Here is a 20,691-nt window from a genome sequence, read left to right as displayed (position 1 = left end):
AAAGTTATTAAAAATTGTGAGAAATTCTCATGACATTCAGAATGATTCATTTTGATGACATTTTCCAAAACAAAGTTAATGCTCAGATATAAATTTGAAAATCTCTTTTTAATATGAGCTGATGATTTTTCTGCACCTGTCATTCTCAGTTAACAATGTTTTGACCAGTTAGAAATATAATAATAAACATGTTAACAGTTCTTTTTTTTCTCCAGTTAAAATGTTTTCTATTGCAAGTATGTTAGTGTTTCCAGGTTGGAACATTTTTAGTTTAATTTTAATTCATGCAGGATAACTTTAATGCATAGTAACTGAAATTTCAATAAACCACAATCACCCTTCAACTTCATTTTGTCACGATGACTTCGTCCATAATGCATTTGCAGCATGACTGACAGCCAAGAGGAGGGACTCCCTGCTCACTATTCCAGACGTGCTTCTCTTTTATTGTGTCTTCCCACTGACCTCAGACTGTGGCCACGCTTTCAGGCTGGATTTGACTCCTTCCCTTCATCTCCTGCCACTTCCCATCAGATCAGATGCAGGGCGTTGGCTGTCTTCCCTCACCTCGTGTCACTCCTCTCCAGTCTGGCATCATGTCCCCAAAGCAGCCTCCCTAACTCCGGCTGTCAAAACTTCCTCAAACTGCTGTCGCGGTGGCCCGGCGCTGTCACGTCACCCTGACCCGAGTGACAAAAAGCCAGGAGAGTGGAGAGAAACAAAAATGTAAGTGGGATCTGCGTAAGTCCTCAGTGGCAGAGTTATGATGTCAGTTTTATATATCAACCTGCTGACCTTTGAACATGTATGGCTGCAGGAGGGTTATTTATGACCCGACGCTGAATCTATTGACTTTTTCAGTCACAGTCAGATCTTTATTAAAGACAGAGCCTTCATGTGCACTTATAAAACTTGCAACACATAATCATCAAAACACACTGACTATCATGTCATTTAATGATATTTTCCATGTTTAGAATGAATGGATTAAAAGTTATAATAAATGCTACAGTTTTGAAATTGGTTTTGAAGTTTTTGAGTTGTTCCCAATGATTTTGTATTGGTAGTATGGCCTAAGTATTATACAAAATAATTCAAAAAATGGATCTGTCCAAATTTCAGGAAGCATTTTTTAGCTTATTTAAAGCACCTTAGTCAGGATATAACCACAAAGTGTTTCAATGCCAGTGGTGACACTCTGGATGCCACTGTGTTGGCAGGTGTTTCTGCATTCTGTAATTCACATGGCGTGAGGTGGCCTTCACTTCAGAATGAGCATCATCACAGACATTTAGATGAGTTACATAAAATCTGGGCGCTGAAAGAGCAGACCTGAAAGAAAAAATGTAGAATTTTGTCACCTGGTAATTTGTCTGTGTAGCTCTCCTTGAAGTTGATGGATGCCTGCTGAGTCACTGCCATGGGCCAATCCTCACCCTGCGAAGTCCATTGAAGCAGAAAATATTGCTGAGTTTAACCCCCTGTCCACTATATAGATCTGCAAAAGCTGATTTATTAAGACAGGAATACTCACAGACAGAGTGAATCAATTTTATAGATATAGATTACAGCACTACGGCACAGCGAAATGATGATTAATTGAAAAAGAATCTTTTTTTTTTTAACAATTTTTGCAGAATAGTAAAGAGAAAGCGTCATTTTAAAGGGGTGGTAATATGATTAAAACAATCTTGCTGAATAAGTCGCACTCCAAATTTCAGCTACATAAACAGAATATGAGTTTGAAAAGATGCAAGGAAGGAGATCTGTTTCAACCCGAGTCAAATCTGCTGAATAAAAGGTTTTAAACATACAGCCCACATCCCGAGAATGGCTCACCAGAGGATTAAACCCAGCAAAGTAGAGAAATGCAATGAAACCAATCATTTCAATCTCGTCATGAAACGTACAGCTGTATTTAATCTAACTCACTGGGGCTCCAACAGTTCTTTTTAAAAATAACAGACATAACATAGCACTGAGATCCAGGACCTGTACAGTGGAAGATACCCCAAACCCCGTAAAGTAGTATTAAATCCATGTTGTGAGAGTGAATATATAAAAACATGCGTTTTGAAAGCTGCAGAAATCACGAGCCATTAGAAATGATGGCCAGATAACAGAGAGTGCTAATAACAGTTTTAACATAAACACTGTTTCGAGTAGATGTTTCAGAAGATTTATTTAATGATAAAAAGGTCATTAGAATTTCCATGCAAAGGAATTCAAAGAAGTTCAAATGGAGATTTTTCAGCAAAAACATTGGCAATGATGAATCTGTTTAGGTTTTGTCTACAAATAAAATAAATGTACTTCCACCTTTTGGTTCTAAAACAAAAAAGAAACATTTGGATTTGTTGTGATTTACACGTTATTTCACTGTCATTTCACTCATCGAGATGAAACTGGGCTTTTTCTCGAGATAAAACAAGTTTGACATCCTGGTGCTTGGATCTCTTTAGTATGACACAAAGGTTATCTCAGGGATGTCAGCGGAGAGAGGAGCTGAAGGAGGACAGCACTGGGACTCCAGCAGGTGGAGGAAGAATTCAAATCAGACTGGAGACGAAGCCTGAAAGTCACAAACTCCTCCATAGAGTTTGTGAAAGGCATTTGTCTGAATGTGAAACAGTGTCGAGAATGAATGACGAGGGAGGAAAATGACGATACGGAATGGCTTCAGTCATGCCTGCAGACACCACTTCATTAACTTTGAAAGCGTTTGTGAAAATTACAAAAGCCCTAAACGGACACTATTATGTTGTGTAGATGAAAACGGGTGGAAGAGGACATTACATTCCTCAGTTACATTCCTCAAGGGCATCGCAGTAATGGAGTCTCAGGGCCAAGAAATATTATGTATAAGCACCAAGGAGCAGCATAACACATTAGATCACTGTCTCTATGTCCACAAAGCACTTCAGGGACGTTTGGTAAAGAGTGAGGAGAAAAGTAATTTTAACTTGTGGTCAGAATCAGAGCCTGCGAACACTTTCCAAGCCAGTCTTGCATGGAGGACTTTTTTTTTAATTTTTTTTTTTTAAAGAGAACAAAGTGGTGCAAAACAGCTTCTGATAACTGGGAGTGATTAAGTCCTGCAAGGTAGCACAGGCATAGATAGAAATCATGCCTTTATCTCCCAGCCTGGAACTGGCTGTGCGGCTCTGTCTCATCTTCATCTCTCTGTTATCTGTCAAAGACTCTGCATAATAAGCACATCAAAAATAAACGTCAGTCAGCATCACAGATAAAGAATAAAACGCTCACTCAGTGAAGCAGACTCATTTTTTATTTGTATTTGAGCCGACATGCTGGGGGGAATAAAAAAAAAAAAAAAAAATCTGTGGTTATTGTGCCCACAGTTTGAAAACTCCAGAAAGTTCAGCTCCAAGCTCATGAGGTCTATGGGTGTTAGCCAGGCCAGAGACATATTAATATTTCATTTGAGTCTCTCTGCGTTGGAGTGTGGTCTCACGCTGAATTTCAAAGTCTTAAATGGATGTCTCAAAACTGCAGAGAGGGTGGTGCTTTAAGGGTCCTGAGAGGACAATAAATCACTTGGTCACACGTACAGTAGCGACACCCGGGCCTCCTGGGATCAAAGCTCTCTCTCAGCATCTCAGCACCACTTCACCGCTCAAGGATGAAGTCTGGAATTAAACACAACTGTGCCTAAGAAGCTATATCATCATATCTGCTGTGTGTATGGTATAATCCACTTGTTATACTCCTGACACATCATTGACAAGGTATAAAACGGTTCGGCTTCCATGAAAATCCATCATCCTGGTAGATTGAAAGGTAAAAGTGGAACATATTCTCTTGTGGCTGTGTGTATCTCACAAGCTAAAAACGGTCAGTAAAACCAGTTATTCTTATTCCAGCTACCTCCTGGAGAATAACATACAGAAAAATGTGATGTAGAAATTACAAGACATCTAATATACTTTCCCTGTTCACATGTTTGCTGAAGCTGACAATACAACTTCAGCCCTATAATGTTTGTTCTTTCTATTTGCAGGAAATTCTTGCCTCTAAACCCTCCTCTGCTGCTGGGATTACCACGGTTGTGGTTGCAATTTGAATTAAATGTATTCTTATTCCGAGCAGAACTCACATTATTGCTCTACATACAGGTTTATCTTTGGTTGTTGCCACCAGGTTTCTGCTCTTCTCTATCTTCCAGTTGTGTCACACTGAAGGTGTGTGACAGTGTAGCCATATCTTGCTGGATAACGCCCCCAAGTGGCAATATTGAAAACAAAAATAAACACAAAGTGAAGTTAGTTCTCTCATCTCTATTGCAGAGCAATCCATCCAGTTAGAGTCCGTCCTGGAAATATGCAGAAATATTTTCATTGACAAAGTGATAAATCAAAAATCATTGCAGTAAAATGTTCCGAAACAGTGTGCAACAGTGTTGCTACAAGGACTGGAAGTAAATCATTGTGGGTTTTGTTTTTATTTACTGTACGACAATGTATACAAATGACAATGTAAAGCAGTTAGTTTTCTGTTTCATATTTTGGAAATGGAGATGAGGCATCAATTGGAACACTAACATCACATCAAAGGTTTTAATGTGTGAATTTAGTTTGGAAAATGTAATTTCACACTCAAATTGTGGCTGCTCTTCCTAATCAATATTTGTGTCACATGCAGAGTTCTTCCTTACATAATAATAGTTTGTGGATCAAAAGTGTGCTGCATTGCGATAAATGAGTAAACACAGAGATTTATATTCACTGATATGTAAATATATTCAAGGAGTTGTTGGTTTTACTGATCGCCCTTTAGACTGCCTTCCAGGGCCTGTTGGAGGTCTTGGCTGGATGAGGGAAGCGGCTGATTGTTTGATACTGGGCTCCTCTGCACCAACACCCTGAGGAGACTGACTGTCCATCTGTCCCAAAGCTTTGTCTCTCTCTGAAGCCACCTGCATGACCTGCTTTAAAGCCACTTGGCATTTCTCCTTCATCCGGAGGACTGCAGGTGTGTTGTTGCTGCACTGCAGTTGGAGCCTCCTCAGCTCCTCGATGAGCCTGTTTTTCTCCTGGACCACGCGCTTGTGCTGCAGCCGGTGGACGTCTCTGAGTTTTTGGGCCCTCAGCAGTGTTTCGGCTGAAGCGGCGGCGGCTTGTCGGTACTCCTCTCTCTCCCGCCGGGCGTTCATCAGCTGGTTCTCCAAGTGCTGGTTTTCAATATACACATCTGGCACTGGGCTGACCTGCTCTGGATCCACCAGGCCTTTCTCTGTCACCTCGGTCCACTCAGTTTGGAAACAGTCTAATGTTTTTTCCATTCCCATTTGAGAGAGATAATTGCGTATAAAAGTCAACACAGTCGTCGGTTTCCTCGTGTTTTCTGTGTTGACTCTTGTTGGAGCTGGGGCATTGGTCCGGACCTGGATGTCGGCTTTTACCTCGGCTTCCGGATCTTCTTCCCCCTCTGTTAAACTACATTCACCTTCCAGATGATCTTCTTCATATTTAAAGTCACCATCGCTGTCAATTGATAGATCGTCGATGCTTTTTTCGTGTGTTTTCTTCTTCGCTGTCATTGCTCCGTGGGGCAGAACGCTTGCTGTTGCCATGGCGACGAGTGAGCCAGTCATCGCGAGACTTCACAATATCACGTGTGCCTCGTTCGTGGCGTCACCAAACAATCATGGCGGATTACAAAGAGGCGCCCTTGGCCTCTCGGCCTAGAACATTGGATCCGAATGAATATTTCAACCTGTCGCCTGACCAGAGGCGCGCGGAAGAAGCAAGAACAGCCATACAGGCGAACCTGAAGCGGCAGTACCAGCTGCAGCTCAACAACCCGCACAGGAGCGAGCTCATCGTAAGTGGCTAGCCGCTAGCTAGCAATGTCACCCTTGAAAAGAGCTGAATACTAAAGGTTGCACTGATAGGAGAAAAACACACTGCACAGAGGAGATCCAAAGTCACACCCAAAGTTATGCTAAATGTGATTTCGAAAGTTAGTTGATATTGTAAAGCTGCCTGAACGTCTTTCCAGATAACAAAGGACCAGTCCCGGATTTTGTCTTTAAAAAGCCCTGACAAGGGACATATCTGTTTTCCCCTTTAAATAAGTGTTAACACGAAATCATTAACAACGTCTTTAGAACATCTGCACCTCGCCACATGTGTAGAAGAGTGTTTCGTTTTATAAAACGAAGCTACAACAGTAAAAAAACAAAACAATAAGGCAAAGATTGGTGGCATCGCACGTTTTATATTTTAACCTGGACTCATCCAAGTGCAGTCTTTGTATTAGCAAAGCTGCTTTTACTGTGCATTAATTGGTGGATGACATTATCATGTTCAGTATATCATGTAAACATGTGATTTGCCTGAAATCATCCATCATCTCTAATGTTCAAAGTAGTTTATTCACTTATTTTGATTCCTTGTATTTTCATTCTGATAGTTAAATTTTTGACAGTTACAGAATGTTTTAGAATATTTGATGGTCAAAGTATAATAATTGTGACAGGAAGAGATGTGTTGATATTGACAGAGATCAAGTGCACCATGCCAGTGCCAAGAAATCATGGTAATATCCAAAACTTTAGAAACAAACACCATTCACTGATATAGCCATGTACATTTGTGTGTTCTTTCCACAGACAGATAAATGGCAAACAATAGAAGACAATTTCTTGAAATGCAACTTACAATCTGCTCTTCTTTGCTTGGTTTTGTCTGTTTTGTTCAGTGGTGTTTGCATTTATTATTGCATTTACTTGTGAAAACAGCTGACTATTTTGTTTTATACTTGTGTCTCTCCAGGAAGACCCTGCCCTGACACGATGGGTCTATGCACGAGCCAACCCCTACACACACTTTAAAGCCACAAAGAAGACTTCTCTGTTTGGTGCAATGTTTGGGCTTTTCCCTCTCTTTGCCCTTTACTACATCTTCAAGACGGACCGGGTATGAAACCATATGATGGATTTTCTTTGTTTTAAAATGTCAGGGAACATCTATTGAATGACATGTCTCAACTGTGTCTTCTCAAGCAGCACAAAAAGTATCAAAATTCTAATTACAATAAAACTAAAGATTGTGCAACGACTAATGTGACAGATAATGAAATTAATAAGTTAGAGATGAGAATAGTACACAGTGATGGCGGGTGCAAACAATGTTTGGTGAGGCCCCTGCACTCTTCTTTTTTAAATCCAGCTATCTGGCTGTTCTCACATTCCTATGAAAGCATCTGTGTGATCACTCGATGCAACTCAGTATTCACATGGGAACATTTTACCATGTTATGGCTTTTTCTGGCTCACTGACAATACAATTCACATGAATAGTTTTGCCTTGGCAACGGCTTTTTTTTTTTTGTTTTTTTTTTTCTTTCAGAAATCATGTAGTTACAATTGGGGACCATTATTTCCTCGTAGGGGCGCAGTTGATCTGGTTTCAATTTTTTGTCGCAGATTCATTCACATTAGAAATGAATGCTCCGTTTGAATCCATGCCTGCTTTCATTTTCCCTCCTCATTGTCATGGAGATTTACCCTGTAAATCCTCGCCAATTGGAATTCCAGCAAGAATTTGGCGCAATTGTCACAGCGCTGGGCTATCATGCTCGTCTCCCCCTCTGCTGGGTGGGGGAGGGAAAAAAAAGACTTGGAAATCATAAAACGTTCACTCCAAAAACATGCAGTCAAATGTCCTGAAGGTGAAGAGGGTTTGGGTGGTATGACTTTGTTGCCATGGAAACTGTACTAACCCATCATCTGTTTGTCGTGTGTTTTACAGGACAAAAAAGAGGCAATGATTAAGGCTGGAACCTATGAGCGCAAGTTCAGCTTGGCATCGTGAGCTCTGATGTGGAAATATGCTGCTGTATGTTCCAGTGTGTGTAATTATTAATCCAATAAAAATATCTTGTCAGACATGGTTTGGTTTTGAATTAATGGTGAGAGAAAAATAATGTGCGCATGATAGGCCATGTTTTCGATCTTAGATGAGATGGGGTAGCTGAATAACCTCTCTGTCAATTAACATTTTATATCAACTTATTATGCCTGCAGGGGGCCTGAGCCAATCCCACCTGTCTGTGGGTGAAGGCACTGCAGGACCGTCCATCACAGGGCAAGCACAGAACAAAACTCACACAAGATCACATTGTAGACAAGGGGAAATTTTTAAAACAGCAGTTAACCTTTATAGGGTGAGGCTTTTTGGCCTGTGGGAGGAAAAACCTAGCAAACTCCACTCAGAAGTGGCCTCTCAAACCTGGACTCGTACTTACATTATCTTGTTGTGGGGCAAGATTGTTAACCACTCCAGAACCATGTGCACTCACTCCACTTGGGGCGAAATACAATTTAATTCAAAAATATGATATATACTGTATGTTTTCACAGATTTCAGCTGATGGTGATCCAATTTCACTTCATTAACAAAGCATGGGTAGTTGTTCATAAAGGTTTTGAGATAAACCTTTAGGGAACTCAATACAGAGAAACCTCTGACGAAGGGGCTCGCGAAGTGCGGACACTTTTGCCGAGAGGAGAAATATGCGTGCACGGACACGCTTTCTATTGTTTACATACCTTATAGAGCGGACTTCTTGCCAAAAGTGGACAAGTTTTTCTGGCAAATTCCAGTCAGAGTGGACAGGAAAACGGTCTAAATACAGTCAAAGTACGTTTCTCAAGTCCGTCTCCCGGTGTCCTGACAGCTGATTGTGTGGTGTTTGTTTAGGCGCGTCTTCTTTGGTGTATTTTCGCAGAGTTACAGAGTGACAGCGCCACCTAAAGGCTTGGCATATGAACTGCATCGATTTGACTGATGGATTTGATTTCACTGTGTCTGTGGACGCAGACGCAATGTTTTGGCCCGAAACGATTCATATTCCAGGCAAATTTTGGCTTCAAGTTACTTTAATCCAACCAGAAACATTTTTTTTTTTTGCCAGAAATGACATAGGCGTCTTTCAAAAGTTAGTAAGATGATGTGCAAGAAGCCCTGTTGTTGTGGAAAAAATATTGTTCTGATTTGATTTACATTTGAACAAAAAGTGGCATGCCCATAATTATTCAGATACTTCTCAATAATATCTATTGGATTCATGAAATCATCAATCAGGAAGCTTCATCTGCGCATCGCTATACAGCAATCAAACTCTTCCCATAATTACTGAGCAGCTTTTTTCATGCCTCCACTGCTATTTTTGACCATTCATTATCAGCAATGAGCTCCAGCTCTTTTGTTGTCAAGATGGCCTCCATTTAGTCCTCTATGTGCTCCTCTAAAGAGGGGACATGTGTCTCCAGGGGACACTGCCACTTGGATTTTAGAGTGTCCCCTCACTACAGGGTTTGCTGTATATGTAAATTGAAAATCTTAACTCTTAGGTGTTGCATTATATCTCTATTCAGAACTTGAAAGTCAACATAAATATACTTCATTACTTGAGAAATATGCAATCATCTATTGAAAATTGGCATTAAAATGTACCAAATAAACATTATTTCCCTATTAAAGAAAAAAGCATGTTATTCTGTCTGAAAGAGTGGGTACGTCTTAAACTGCAATTTCAATTACTGGCAGGAATTGGCCATAGTTTTTGGGTTAAAGTGTACTGACTTTCCTTCATATTTCAAAAATAAATTAGTTGCAATAATTGTGAGGTTCCTCACTGAAGCAATGGGCCCGAGCACTAGCGTTTATGCAAATCAGTCAAAGAAAATAAGTCAGCTATCTCAACAAATATAATATATATATATCATTTGAGTGTTTCCTTCAGTGCAGCACACATACTTTAGAAAAAAAACTAAAGATCCACAAAATACAAAATAACTTATCCTGTGAAGACTTCAATCGTAAGTTGGATGAGTGATTCCCTTTTGAATATAACTTATACTGGCACAATATGATACAATCCCAGACATTATACAAGTTGTAAAAAAAAAAGGAGGAAATTAATTCCTAATTAAATAACACAAAGAGAAGAGCCATTCATTTTTGAGGAAGTTTACACTTTATTAGATGAAATGAGAATTTTTTGACATCGCATCTCTTTGTTTAACTTTGTGCAGTGTTCTTTTTAGTCACTGCTTTTTATTTTTATTTCTATTGGCTGGGTTACCATTTGGGGTTAAAGTGCTTGCGTAGAGTTTCCCAGCACTGGTAGTAGTTCTTGTCCAGCCTCTGGCAGGTCTGCAGGCCCCATTTGGTCACGGCCATGCTGAAAGACGACTCGAACATGAAGGCCTGGAGAGAAAAAAAAATTGCATGAAAAGGATGTAATTCCTGACAGCGCTGACTCCACGTCCACGCATGTTTTCTTCTTTCTTACCATGGTGCCGTCGGCCACCCTCTCGGGCTGGAGCGCAGCAGCGGTGTTCTTCTCGAAGCAGCCGGTGTCCGGGCCATGCGGGGTCATGATGCTGTGCAGGCTGGCCCCTCCAGGCTGGAAGCCCTCCTCCTTGGCCTCGTAGTGTCCCTTGATCAGGCCCATGAACTCACTCATGCAGTTCCCTACAGTGACCAACAGGAGGCAGTTTAACGGGAGTGAGCTGTGACCCTGATCTCCACTAGATGGCCTTATAGATCTTTGGTGAAATCACACAAAAGCTACAGTCTACTAAAATGAGCTGAGGAGCAGGTGGACTGTCCTCATCTGGCTGGATTAAAGGGCATTTTAGCTTTTAGATGGTTTTGCTTAATTTATTTGATAACATTTACCCTTGCAAGGTTTATTTGACATCTTCATTCAAACTGACATTCAAAATCAGCTGCTTCAGCCGCATGTCTCAAAAAATACAATATTATTGACAAGTTTATTGCATTTTCAGTCATTTAAACACATTTAAAACATAGAAATGCAAACATCTGCAATTTATTTTAAATTTTGATTGTGATAATTATTATTCTTATTGAAAACAAATAGGAAAACATCTGATCATGTAAAATCTTGTAATATTTTGAGATCCTGCTTTTTTTATTTGAAGCTGAAAAACTATTCTTGAACAAAAAGTGTCAGTTTGTGTGTACTAAATGCAAAATATATTATTTATTACTGTTTGATTTGCTAAATTATGGGGAAAATGGACTTTTCAATTATGTTCTGAATTTCTGTGACGTACCTGTAGGTTACAGAATACAGTTAAAAAAGGAAACGCACTGCTGAAATAGGGTCTGCGTGTGTTCCTGTGGTCTTACGGTGGTAGTACGGCGGACGGAAAGTGTGGTCTGCCACACCCCAACGCGGAGGGAAGATGACAAAGTCAGCGATGGCCACACCTGGTTTGGTGGACTTAGCCGTCAGCACGGTGAATATCGAGGGGTCCTAGTGGAAGATTGTAAACGAGCGGCAGTTTAAGTGAAGAATTAGTAAAAGATCACTGAACTCCAGTGGGTTAAAAAGGACAAATTACTAAAGTATGCTGTAATTGTATGTCCTTAAGCGTGACTCTTACCGCGTGGTCGAAGGCCACACAGTTGATAACCATAAAGTTGTCCAGGCTGTATTTGTAAGGCGTGTAGTTCCCGTGCCAGGCAACCACATTGAACGGCGAGAAATCCTACGCACAACAAAACAAATAAGAGGAGTCTACCCAAACAACAAACACAAAAGACTTTAAATTGAGCTTTTCACAGGGAAAAAGGAACAATGAATAATGTCTTTGTAATCTTAAATTCCCAGAGAGAGTACTTCTTGACATAAAGAGAAAAAAACTGGTCGTAATGAAAAGGGTTGATTGTGAAAGAGGGTGCGCTTCTTTCATTCTTCTCTTTCATTCCCCCTGTTCTTTGTGATACGAGGCTCCAGGTATTATGGGGTAATTGGCTTCACAATCAAACTTTCCCAAACTTTGAGCATTTTGACGCTCGCAGCAGCGCAGTTAAGGGGGGAGGCAGCAGTGGGTGCAGAGATATTTCTTTATCTTGATTGTTAAAACCACAGCAATTTTATATAGTTTCTCTTTTCTGATAATGTCACAGCGAAAAAGACATTCAACAGCACCTCTAAAATCAATATAGTTCATTACAACTCAAGCTGCCTCCATACTGACCTCCACACTCCCTACACACTCGCTCACACACACACACACTTCCACAAATCAACATTAAATACACAACAACAATAAAAGCCGACAAACGCGTACACAATCGTGAATGTATGCAAAACCAAATGCGTACACACACATTGCATCGCTAATAAGTACTAAAAAAACAACTTAACACACACCCGTCTCTAGGCAGCCGCCATTAAAAAAAAAAGGGTCTTTGGGAAACCCAGTGCAGGTAATTTGTTGGACATTCATCTGTGATAACTCCACTACATTCGATTAAAACGAGGGGAAAAAATGGTTGGGAGCAAGCACTTGCACACACACGCACACAAAACACAAACATATTGGCCCAGTCAAGCAAATAATAAGTTAATTTGAGCAATTTCAGCTCTCTGCAGGGGAACAAAACAGCAGGACCAGAAAGGAGCAGCAGCATCTTCCCTGAGATGAGGCCTGCGTCCCCCATCTTATTTTCCTACCCCTGCAGCCTCGATCTCCAGGCTTGGGGAAGAGTGAACTCCCCGAAAAGTGTGTCGCCTGTGAACCACAGCACACACCCGAGGGCAGAGAAAGAGGGGAAGAAAGGTTTGTTTTGCCTCAAAAATAACAGGCCGTATCTTGCCCTTGTGTACTTCTTACGATGAATAATAACAGTGTGGTTTGACACGGTTTCCACGGTTACAACCCTTCAACCCCCGCCCCTGACAAACCTCTCCTCCCACCTCCTCCCCGTCTCGGAAAAAAAAAAAAAAAAAAAAAAAAAAACCTCCTGTCAGACATTATGTGTCGATCCAATTATGCGCCCAACAGGACATTTCAGGAGGGGGAGGATCATTCCCCGAGTGAAATATGGTGAAATTAATGCTTAACTTGGAAAAGGTTTTTCCTACAAAGCAAAGCTTCACAGGTACACTGTCTGCAGCTCCAGAATGCCTTAACTAATTATGAGTGATTAAGACTCATAAGGGAGCCGAGGCGGAAACCCGCTGAATGGATAACAGCCAAGGCTTTGATATTAAATCATCAGGGATGGCAATTCAGTCGGCGGGAGCAGCTAATGGATCATATACTTCACTTGGACAGATTCCTTTTTAGTCTCGGTGGCAGTTAGATGGTGTTTACTGAAGCATACGCAAAGCGAAATAAGGTAATAGGGCAACTGCGCCGTATGTCTGCATTCCCCGTCGGGGAGCACGTGCTCTAAGTTATATGTCAAAATAACCACCTGCTGGCAGGCAAACAGCTTCCCCTGGTACTTGTTGATGACGGTGTAACCGGTGGACACCGTCCGATCCTCGTACCAGGCGACCGGGCACAGGAAGTCCCTTGGGTTGGCCAGACCATTGGCTCCTACAGCACAGAAGGTAGAAATGATGAGAAATGGCTGCGAGAGAAAGGTGAAATTGAACAAAGAGGTTTGGAAATCTGCCCCGCTTTTGAAAAAGAGTCGTTTACTAACCTATAGGTCCCAAGTCAGGGAGCTCAAAATGGGCTCCGTACACCTCCAGGATGTATCCCCTGGTTTCTCCAAACACTTCCACACTGAAACGCATCCCTTGCTGGGGGGAGGGGGAGAAAAAAGGAGAAAAGTGGTTGTCAGAGGTAATTTTGTGCATGTAGGCCGCATCTTTACTGGTGAGACTTTGGTCTGGAAAAACACATATGCTGCTGTTCTGGTGGCCGAGGACTCTGTAGCTTAAAAGCTCTTTCCTCTGTTATATGTTTGAAGGTCTCTTCGGGAAAGTACACAGCAATGTCTTTCTAAATATGGTAAGTGGGAGATGGGTGCGGACACAATGGGGATTTTTGTGCAAATGGGTGGAAAATGGAAAACATCCAACCCACCTGGATGACACAGATCTCGTTCGGCTCGACCATCATCTTCCCAAACTCCGTGGTGATCAGGATCTCACCCTGCTGGGGGACTACAGACACAAACAGAGAAAATAGCCGCAAAAGAATAAAATTTGAGGGAGAAGAACGACTGAGGATTGAACTATCATTGTTCTTACGATGGATGACAGAGAAAACATCAACAACCCTTTTCCTCACCAATCAGAAAGTCTCCATCCGAGTTGTTGAAGCACCTGCAGCAAGAAGGAAAAAAAAAAAAACTTTGGAAACCTTGTCAAAAGACAACACTGATTTTCACATTTTTCATTAAATACTTGTATTTATAGCACCGAGGGACACCTCTGGGTGCATTTACATACTGACCTGTCCACCATGGAGCTGTTGCAGGTGTAGATGTGGATGCCGATGCCATTACGAGATTTAGCATCTCCAGCGCCACAGACAGTGTGGAGACCCTGAGTCATACAAGTAGAGGAATTACCAAGTAATGAGTCTTTACTTTGAACTATATATCCACAAAATAATACTGAAATGAGGTGATCTTACAGTAACGAAGTCGACTCTCTTCTCAGTAGGTCTGGGGATGTTGAATGGCAGCCAACGCAGCTGTGAGAGAAATCTCATTGTCATAATGTATTCAAGTACTTTAAAGTCAAGTTAATGTTGTGAAGACAGATTTCCTCGTTTAGCTTCAATGTGAAACATTATGTGAGCAGGTTGAGTTCATTTCAGTCCTCCTGTTGGCTTACCTGGTTCGGATCAGGCTCCACCTCGTTCCAGTTCTCCGTCACATCCCCACAGGACATCGCGATGAAAGGCTTATGCTTCACAGAGGGGAGGATGCGGTACAGCCAGCTGGAGGAGGAGGCAAGGAGGCCGGCGTTTAGTCACAACGCCAAATATTCATTTCCGTCAGAGCAAAGCGCCAGACGGGGACGGTCACCTCCTCTTGTTGGTCGGACGAGGGCAGGTGAAGGCGGAGCCGGACAGCTGCTCGGCGTAGAGGCCGTACGGGCAGACCTGAGGGTTGTTCTGCAGAGATGCATGCACATGATATCAATGTCGTGCGGTGTATGAATACAAGTTTATTTAGCAAACAAATCTCTTAGCAGAAGCACTGAAATACAAATCAAAGTCGTACAACAACAATAAAGTGTTATCACATCGAACACTGTTGCATTGATCTGGTACTTCAGGCTGATGTCGCTCTGAGTTGTTTAATCTCATTGTGTAATACAATATTATAAAGAACTGTGCTGTATCATAATGAAGATTATCCCAGGTCCAGCTCAGATTATCCCAATTCCTGCTCAATTTGTCCAAAACATGCCTGTAAGGCTAGCTGACGGCTAAGAAATGTCTATAGGTGCAAATGTGAGTGTTTATCTTGTGACAGTTCAGTACTCTTATTTCATGTAAATCAATTAAAGCATTCAGTTAAAAATTAAGATTTCACATAGTTCGCTTAAGCACAGGATTTTACAATACTTGTATTGAAATAACACAATGAATGAATGTGAAAATGAGTTTGCGTGTGTGTATGTGAGTGTGTGTTACCTGTCCCTCAGGTAAGGACCCGGGACAACGAGGGTCTTCAGAGGAGAACTCGTTCCCAAAGCCACTCATGTACTGCAAGAAACAGACAGACGTCTCACACTCAAGGGAAGGCAAGTTAAAGAGAAAAATAAAAAATACATCATGCGGCTTCATTGTGATGCAGGATAAATGTGTTCATGCTGGTTATAATTAAATTTGAAGGCTTGTCATTAAGGCTTGTCTTTTTGTTAATTGTTGTCATATTGATTCACATTAGATCTATCATAAAACAAACTGCGGTTATACCAAATTTCCCCCCTTGCAGTCATCCATTATTTTTCTGTTATTGTGTTAGAGAAACAGGCTAATTACAGTTGGATCCTCCACAGTACTTTTTGATCAATATGTCAATTATGACAACTGCCATATCTCCCCTGACAGGGAAACGTGAACTTGGCACGAGGCAAACAGAATCTTGCTGAGTCACTGTTGGTCTGCAAAAAGCACGTTCATGGACATTGATGGTTTCCATGTGTGTGCCTTCATGAGCTGTTTCCAGGCTGCAGCATGTTCTTCATGAGACAAAGTACATTTTTTACTCCTTTTAAAAGGTTTTATCAGTACAAAGACACATAAAGGTTCAGCAGATGCGTTGTTTTTTAATACATTTAATAACAAAAATAACTATGGAAAAAATAAAAGATATATTCCAAATAGCCGAGTTTTGAAAAGCACATTGTGACTTAGTTCACGCCTTTTCCACATCACGCTGAAGCTTTTTGAAAACTCAGTGAAGTTGCGGATTGTCAGACAACATCTGGGCAGAGGCTGAATGCTGCGCTCTGATTGGCTGGAGGGAACGCCTCCCTCCTCTCACCCGGTGTTATGCAGACTTCTGCATCCTTGGTCGATAAAACCATTTAAATTTGCACATTTGTTTTGCAGGATTTACTTAAATCAATATAAGTAGTTGTAACATGTGAAAAACTTTTGCACAGAGTTGATCTAAACTTCTGTTCTTGTCACGAGCTGCAGGTTTGAAGCCCTGATGAGTAACTAATAGTTAAAATATAAACTGCCTTACCTTGAGTCCAGCCATTCTGCTTTCTCTTCAAACAGCTGCTAAGAGTTTCAGAAGCTCCAGAGCAAGTTGCAGTTGCTTCCCTGTTTTCCACTGCAGGACCCGAGCACGCCGGAGTGCGGTCCCAGCTGAAAAAGGGGGTTGGATTTATACTCTTTCTCAATCTGGGTTTAATTAGGCCTCGACTGACTCCTCGTGACGTGAGAGCCGCGGGGGCCGGAGGGAGGGAGAGGACTGGCGGGTCGGATGGCCCGGATTCAAGCAAACAGAGGCCGGCCAGCGCCTCTGCAGGGAAAACACAGCAGAACGCGCAGGTAACATATGTGGATCATTCATGTTTATTTAAAGGCACAGCTTCCTTCATTCAAAGTAAATAGACGTAGGTTGGATTTTTGGATAACTTATAAGGAATTTATGTGGGATAAAATCCTTTATTTTTTTTCTCATTATAGCTGTTTCAGACCAGATCACAACTCATAGAAGATCACATGCTCCATCCATTTGGTTGATGTCAAACTCCGGCAGGAACTTTAAATTTAAATATTTAATTGTTCAGTGGGTTTGAACCTGAGAGAAATTCCTTCCACAAAATATATTTGTCAAGGCTAATTGGTGTGAATGTGACTACATATCTGGACCCTGCTTTCGCCCATGTTGTTGGCTGGGATCAATTCCAGTGCCCTGTGACCCCGACATGATGAAATGTATGGCAGAGGGATCGATTGTTAACAGCTGCTGGGATCGAAAGGTCAAAAAAGCATTACTGCAGAAGAACTGGGAGAGATAGTCTTTATCTACACACCTGCAACCGTCACAGCCGTTACACCCATCCACTAAAGCTGAGTACAAAAATTCACAATGTCTTCATTTCATTGTTGTTAAATGAGTCAACAGTAATTTTCAATCCTCGTATTGTTTTTATATTATGATTTTTCAACTAAATATAACGCACCAGCATAAGATAATGCATGCTGTTAAAAGAAATAGTTTATTCACAAATCACACCAGGTTATAAGAGATAATCTCATCAACTAGTTACTCATCCCGTAATCGACCACAGATTGTTGCTCATGGCCGAACTGCACTCAGTCTTTGTGCAAACGTCAGTACTTGCTCACGTTGCACGAAAACAAACATTAGTGTTTTGAAAGGGCACATTTAATGCATTCACTTTGCAAAATCCTTCATTTCCCAAGGAAAAGAAAATGCATTTTTTGTGTTTCCTTACAGGAAGCTGTAGGAACAGCAGTGCTGCGCTCTCAGGGCTCCATAATGGTTCATCAGTTTCTGATTTTGTCATGCTTAACACAGGCTGACTTGTTGTTTTATGTAAAGTGAGTAATCATTTCCGTACAGCTCCATAATTAATGCACTTCTCTTAAAACCAGCGTTAGCGTATACTTGGATAACCTCTGCATGCTTTCTTGATAGTAGGAACAACAACAACAACAACAACAAGAAGAGGCCTCTAAAAGGCTTATACATTACTTCACGCAAAATTTATTCAGTTCATTTCTGGAAATAGGTGGTCAAACGAGGTGTACCTAATGTCCCCCATGCAGCATGTATCAAAAAGAATCAATTTCGCTGTTCTCATCCGTGGCTCGCTTCCCCTGCTTGTCTATTTCTTTTCTCTTTTTTGGGGAGGTGTTGGGGAAGGGTAAATGATGGCAATTCTCATAGCGAGGCGCAAATAAACTCGCCGCGGCAGAAGTAACTGTTCTCCGGCGAGGCGTGCAGGCAGAGCCGGGCCTCCCGCTGGCAGGCAGTCAGGGTGCTGTGCCAAAGACGAGAAAGCCCAATGGCAGGAAAATATCACGTCCCAGTCTCCGGAAATTGATCTGCTCCTTGTATGGAGAAAGAAAATGAGCGATTTTAATTTCATCCCCGAGTCTGATGATAGAATCCGAGAATGTCTGGGTCCAATCCGGATGGTGCCTGTGTGTTTTAAGACAGGAAGATGGGAGAGAGGCACTGCTGTTGCACACTGACAGTCATATCTATGCATGCGTAAGTGGGCCATAAATGCTTTGTTATTAGATGCCTGCTGAATTCAATGGCTTGATGGTAAATGGTACACTCACCTGGCACTGTCTATCCCCCATATGCATAAACAAGCAATCTCTCACACACAGACACACACACACACACACAGCATGCGGTGGCATCTGGCCATGCAAAATATTTTGGTTTTATTGCAAGAGGTTTCACTTTCAAGCCCTAATCCCACTACCCTAATACAATGAACATCACTGGAGTTTTGCAAAGCAGTACTCAAAGCAGCAAGAGATACATGGAAAACCTCAGGGTGAAGCTTTCTAGAGCTAGATCTTACCTTAAATCCTTTTTTTTTTTTTTGTGAGCCACACAGGCAGGACACATTTCTTTTTGTAGCACTAACATAATTACCTTGTGTCAGAGTTGTGAACATCATCCTTATGAAACTAAAATCATCTGGCTCAGCCGAGAGATTTGTTGTGGCATCGTAGCAAAGCAATACTTTTAAATATTCTGTTGGCCAACACAGGTTATTTCATGATAAATTTGCCTGATAGGAGCACAGATGGCTGCATAGCGGTTAGCATTCTGGTCTCGCAGCTAGAATGTATGATTCAAATCTGGGCTTGAGGGCATTTCTGTTCTCCCTGTGCGTGCCTGGATATCCTCCTGGTGCCCTGGTTTCCTCCCATAGGCTCATGCAACGTGCATTTAGGGTAATAGGTACCTCCAAAATGACGTGAGTGCAATTGCGAACGTGTTTGAACTGTCATGGACGAGCGACCTGTCCTTACTTTTGCCCATATTCAGCTGCAGTCAGCTCCACATGATCCTATTAAGCGGATCATTTAACTCAAATGAAGCATCACAGAGGATGCTCAGGTTTAAACTAAGTGAATCCATAGAGTTTGCATAAGCAGCGTTCTCAGGATGCGATTTATTCGTCCTCAAAAGGTACAATAGAGCCTCGGGGAGATTCTTGGGCTTGTCAGTCAAGCGCCATGTCTGTTCAGATGGGCAGATAAATAACACTTGTGTGAGTCTGCTGTGGGTGTGCATGACCTTTTACATGACCAACACTGTCTCATCAAGCTAGTATTAAGATCTCCATTGTACACAATAACGTCTGCAAAACATCACCTACGGTGTTCTTGAAAACATGTTCAGACTGTGTGGATATCATTTCCTGAATCACATACAGACATCGACATGGACCGACATGAACCATCTCATCCTTTTAACCAGAGGAAATAACTCAAACAGAATGAATACTTTAACTACCAAAATTTTGATTGGAAACAACAAACATAATGGGAGATCTGGATTAACAGTTGGTACCAGTTTTTGTAGCTCTCAAAAAGACTACTGCTTCTGCCAGGAGTTTATTTGTCTCACTCTTTTGTCACAGGTTTGAGCATTGTGTCTTGCTAAGAATGTGTGGCGCTCTTTCTGTAGAGGTTCGACATGATTTGGATCAGAACCCACCAAAACCGTTTCAGAGAAGTCCTCTCTTTGGTTTCTATTCAATGGGTGCGTTTGAATTTGTGATCAGTGTCATTGTCAAGCTGGATTATTTTGGGCCTGCCACTGAGGCAGCTATTCGACGAGGCAGAAGGTAGAATGTTTCACTCCAGAATGATCATCTATATGAGGTAGTAATGCAAATGAAGTCAACTTCATTGGTGCACCACATTTCAGGATTGAAGACATCAACACACGTGAACACTGTGGCAAATGCAAACTAGAAATCATGAGAATGAGCCGTTAAACATGAGCTGAGAGTTGGAGCCTCCTGCTGTTCTCTAGGAGTTCTTTCACATATTTTTTGGGCAGCTCTAAAACTTCTTACATGCCCAGTTTTTTTGTACCTCGTAGCTCCACCTACGACATTATGTATGCTCTTCACAACACGAGAAAATCATTTCCTCACTCCAGAGCAAATAGACGTTTGGAGTTTGGTCTGTCTATCTATGTATGTATCTATCAATGCATTTTTACACCTTTTGCTGAACTTTATAGCACACTGAGGATATGAAGATATACATCATACTGTCTGCTATAGGTTTAGTCTCTTTAGGATTGAAGCTTTGTTTCAAAAGGCTGTGAAGGTCGGGAGAGGCAACAGGAAGACAGTCAGAGCCTGGGTGGGTAAAACACTGGTAGGTATATATAGATCAAC

General features: G+C 41.6%; 3 protein-coding genes across 3 annotated transcripts; 1 reads left to right on the top strand and 2 right to left on the bottom strand.

The window, feature by feature from the left end:
- Positions 1-4,762: 4,762 nt before the first annotated feature.
- LOC115394723 (sperm-associated antigen 16 protein-like) lies at positions 4,763-5,614 on the bottom strand. Its single transcript, XM_030100076.1, has one exon. The coding sequence runs from the start codon at positions 5,612-5,614 to the stop codon at positions 4,763-4,765; it is 852 nt and encodes a 283-aa protein (XP_029955936.1).
- A 10-nt stretch (positions 5,615-5,624) lies between these two features.
- On the top strand, positions 5,625-7,917 carry ndufb4 (NADH:ubiquinone oxidoreductase subunit B4). Its single transcript, XM_030099736.1, has 3 exons — positions 5,625-5,844; positions 6,798-6,941; positions 7,776-7,917. The coding sequence occupies exons 1-3, from the start codon at positions 5,668-5,670 to the stop codon at positions 7,836-7,838; spliced, it is 384 nt and encodes a 127-aa protein (XP_029955596.1). The 5' UTR covers positions 5,625-5,667; the 3' UTR covers positions 7,839-7,917.
- A 2,069-nt stretch (positions 7,918-9,986) lies between these two features.
- On the bottom strand, positions 9,987-16,667 carry hgd (homogentisate 1,2-dioxygenase). The gene is made up of 14 exons (XM_030099728.1): positions 16,518-16,667; positions 15,455-15,526; positions 14,841-14,929; positions 14,647-14,752; positions 14,444-14,503; positions 14,261-14,352; positions 14,096-14,130; positions 13,889-13,968; positions 13,503-13,602; positions 13,269-13,393; positions 11,447-11,551; positions 11,190-11,316; positions 10,324-10,505; positions 9,987-10,238 (listed from the first exon to the last, which is right to left on the bottom strand). The coding sequence occupies exons 1-14, from the start codon at positions 16,530-16,532 to the stop codon at positions 10,110-10,112; spliced, it is 1,317 nt and encodes a 438-aa protein (XP_029955588.1). The 5' UTR covers positions 16,533-16,667; the 3' UTR covers positions 9,987-10,109.
- Between the last annotated feature and the right edge of the window lie 4,024 nt (positions 16,668-20,691).

Source organism: Salarias fasciatus, chromosome 9 (assembly GCF_902148845.1).
Source record: "Salarias fasciatus chromosome 9, fSalaFa1.1, whole genome shotgun sequence".
In the NCBI taxonomy this organism is placed as follows: Eukaryota; Metazoa; Chordata; class Actinopteri; order Blenniiformes; family Blenniidae; genus Salarias; species Salarias fasciatus.
Note: the sequence above shows the minus strand (reverse complement) of the source record. Positions and strands in the feature narration are given on the sequence as shown.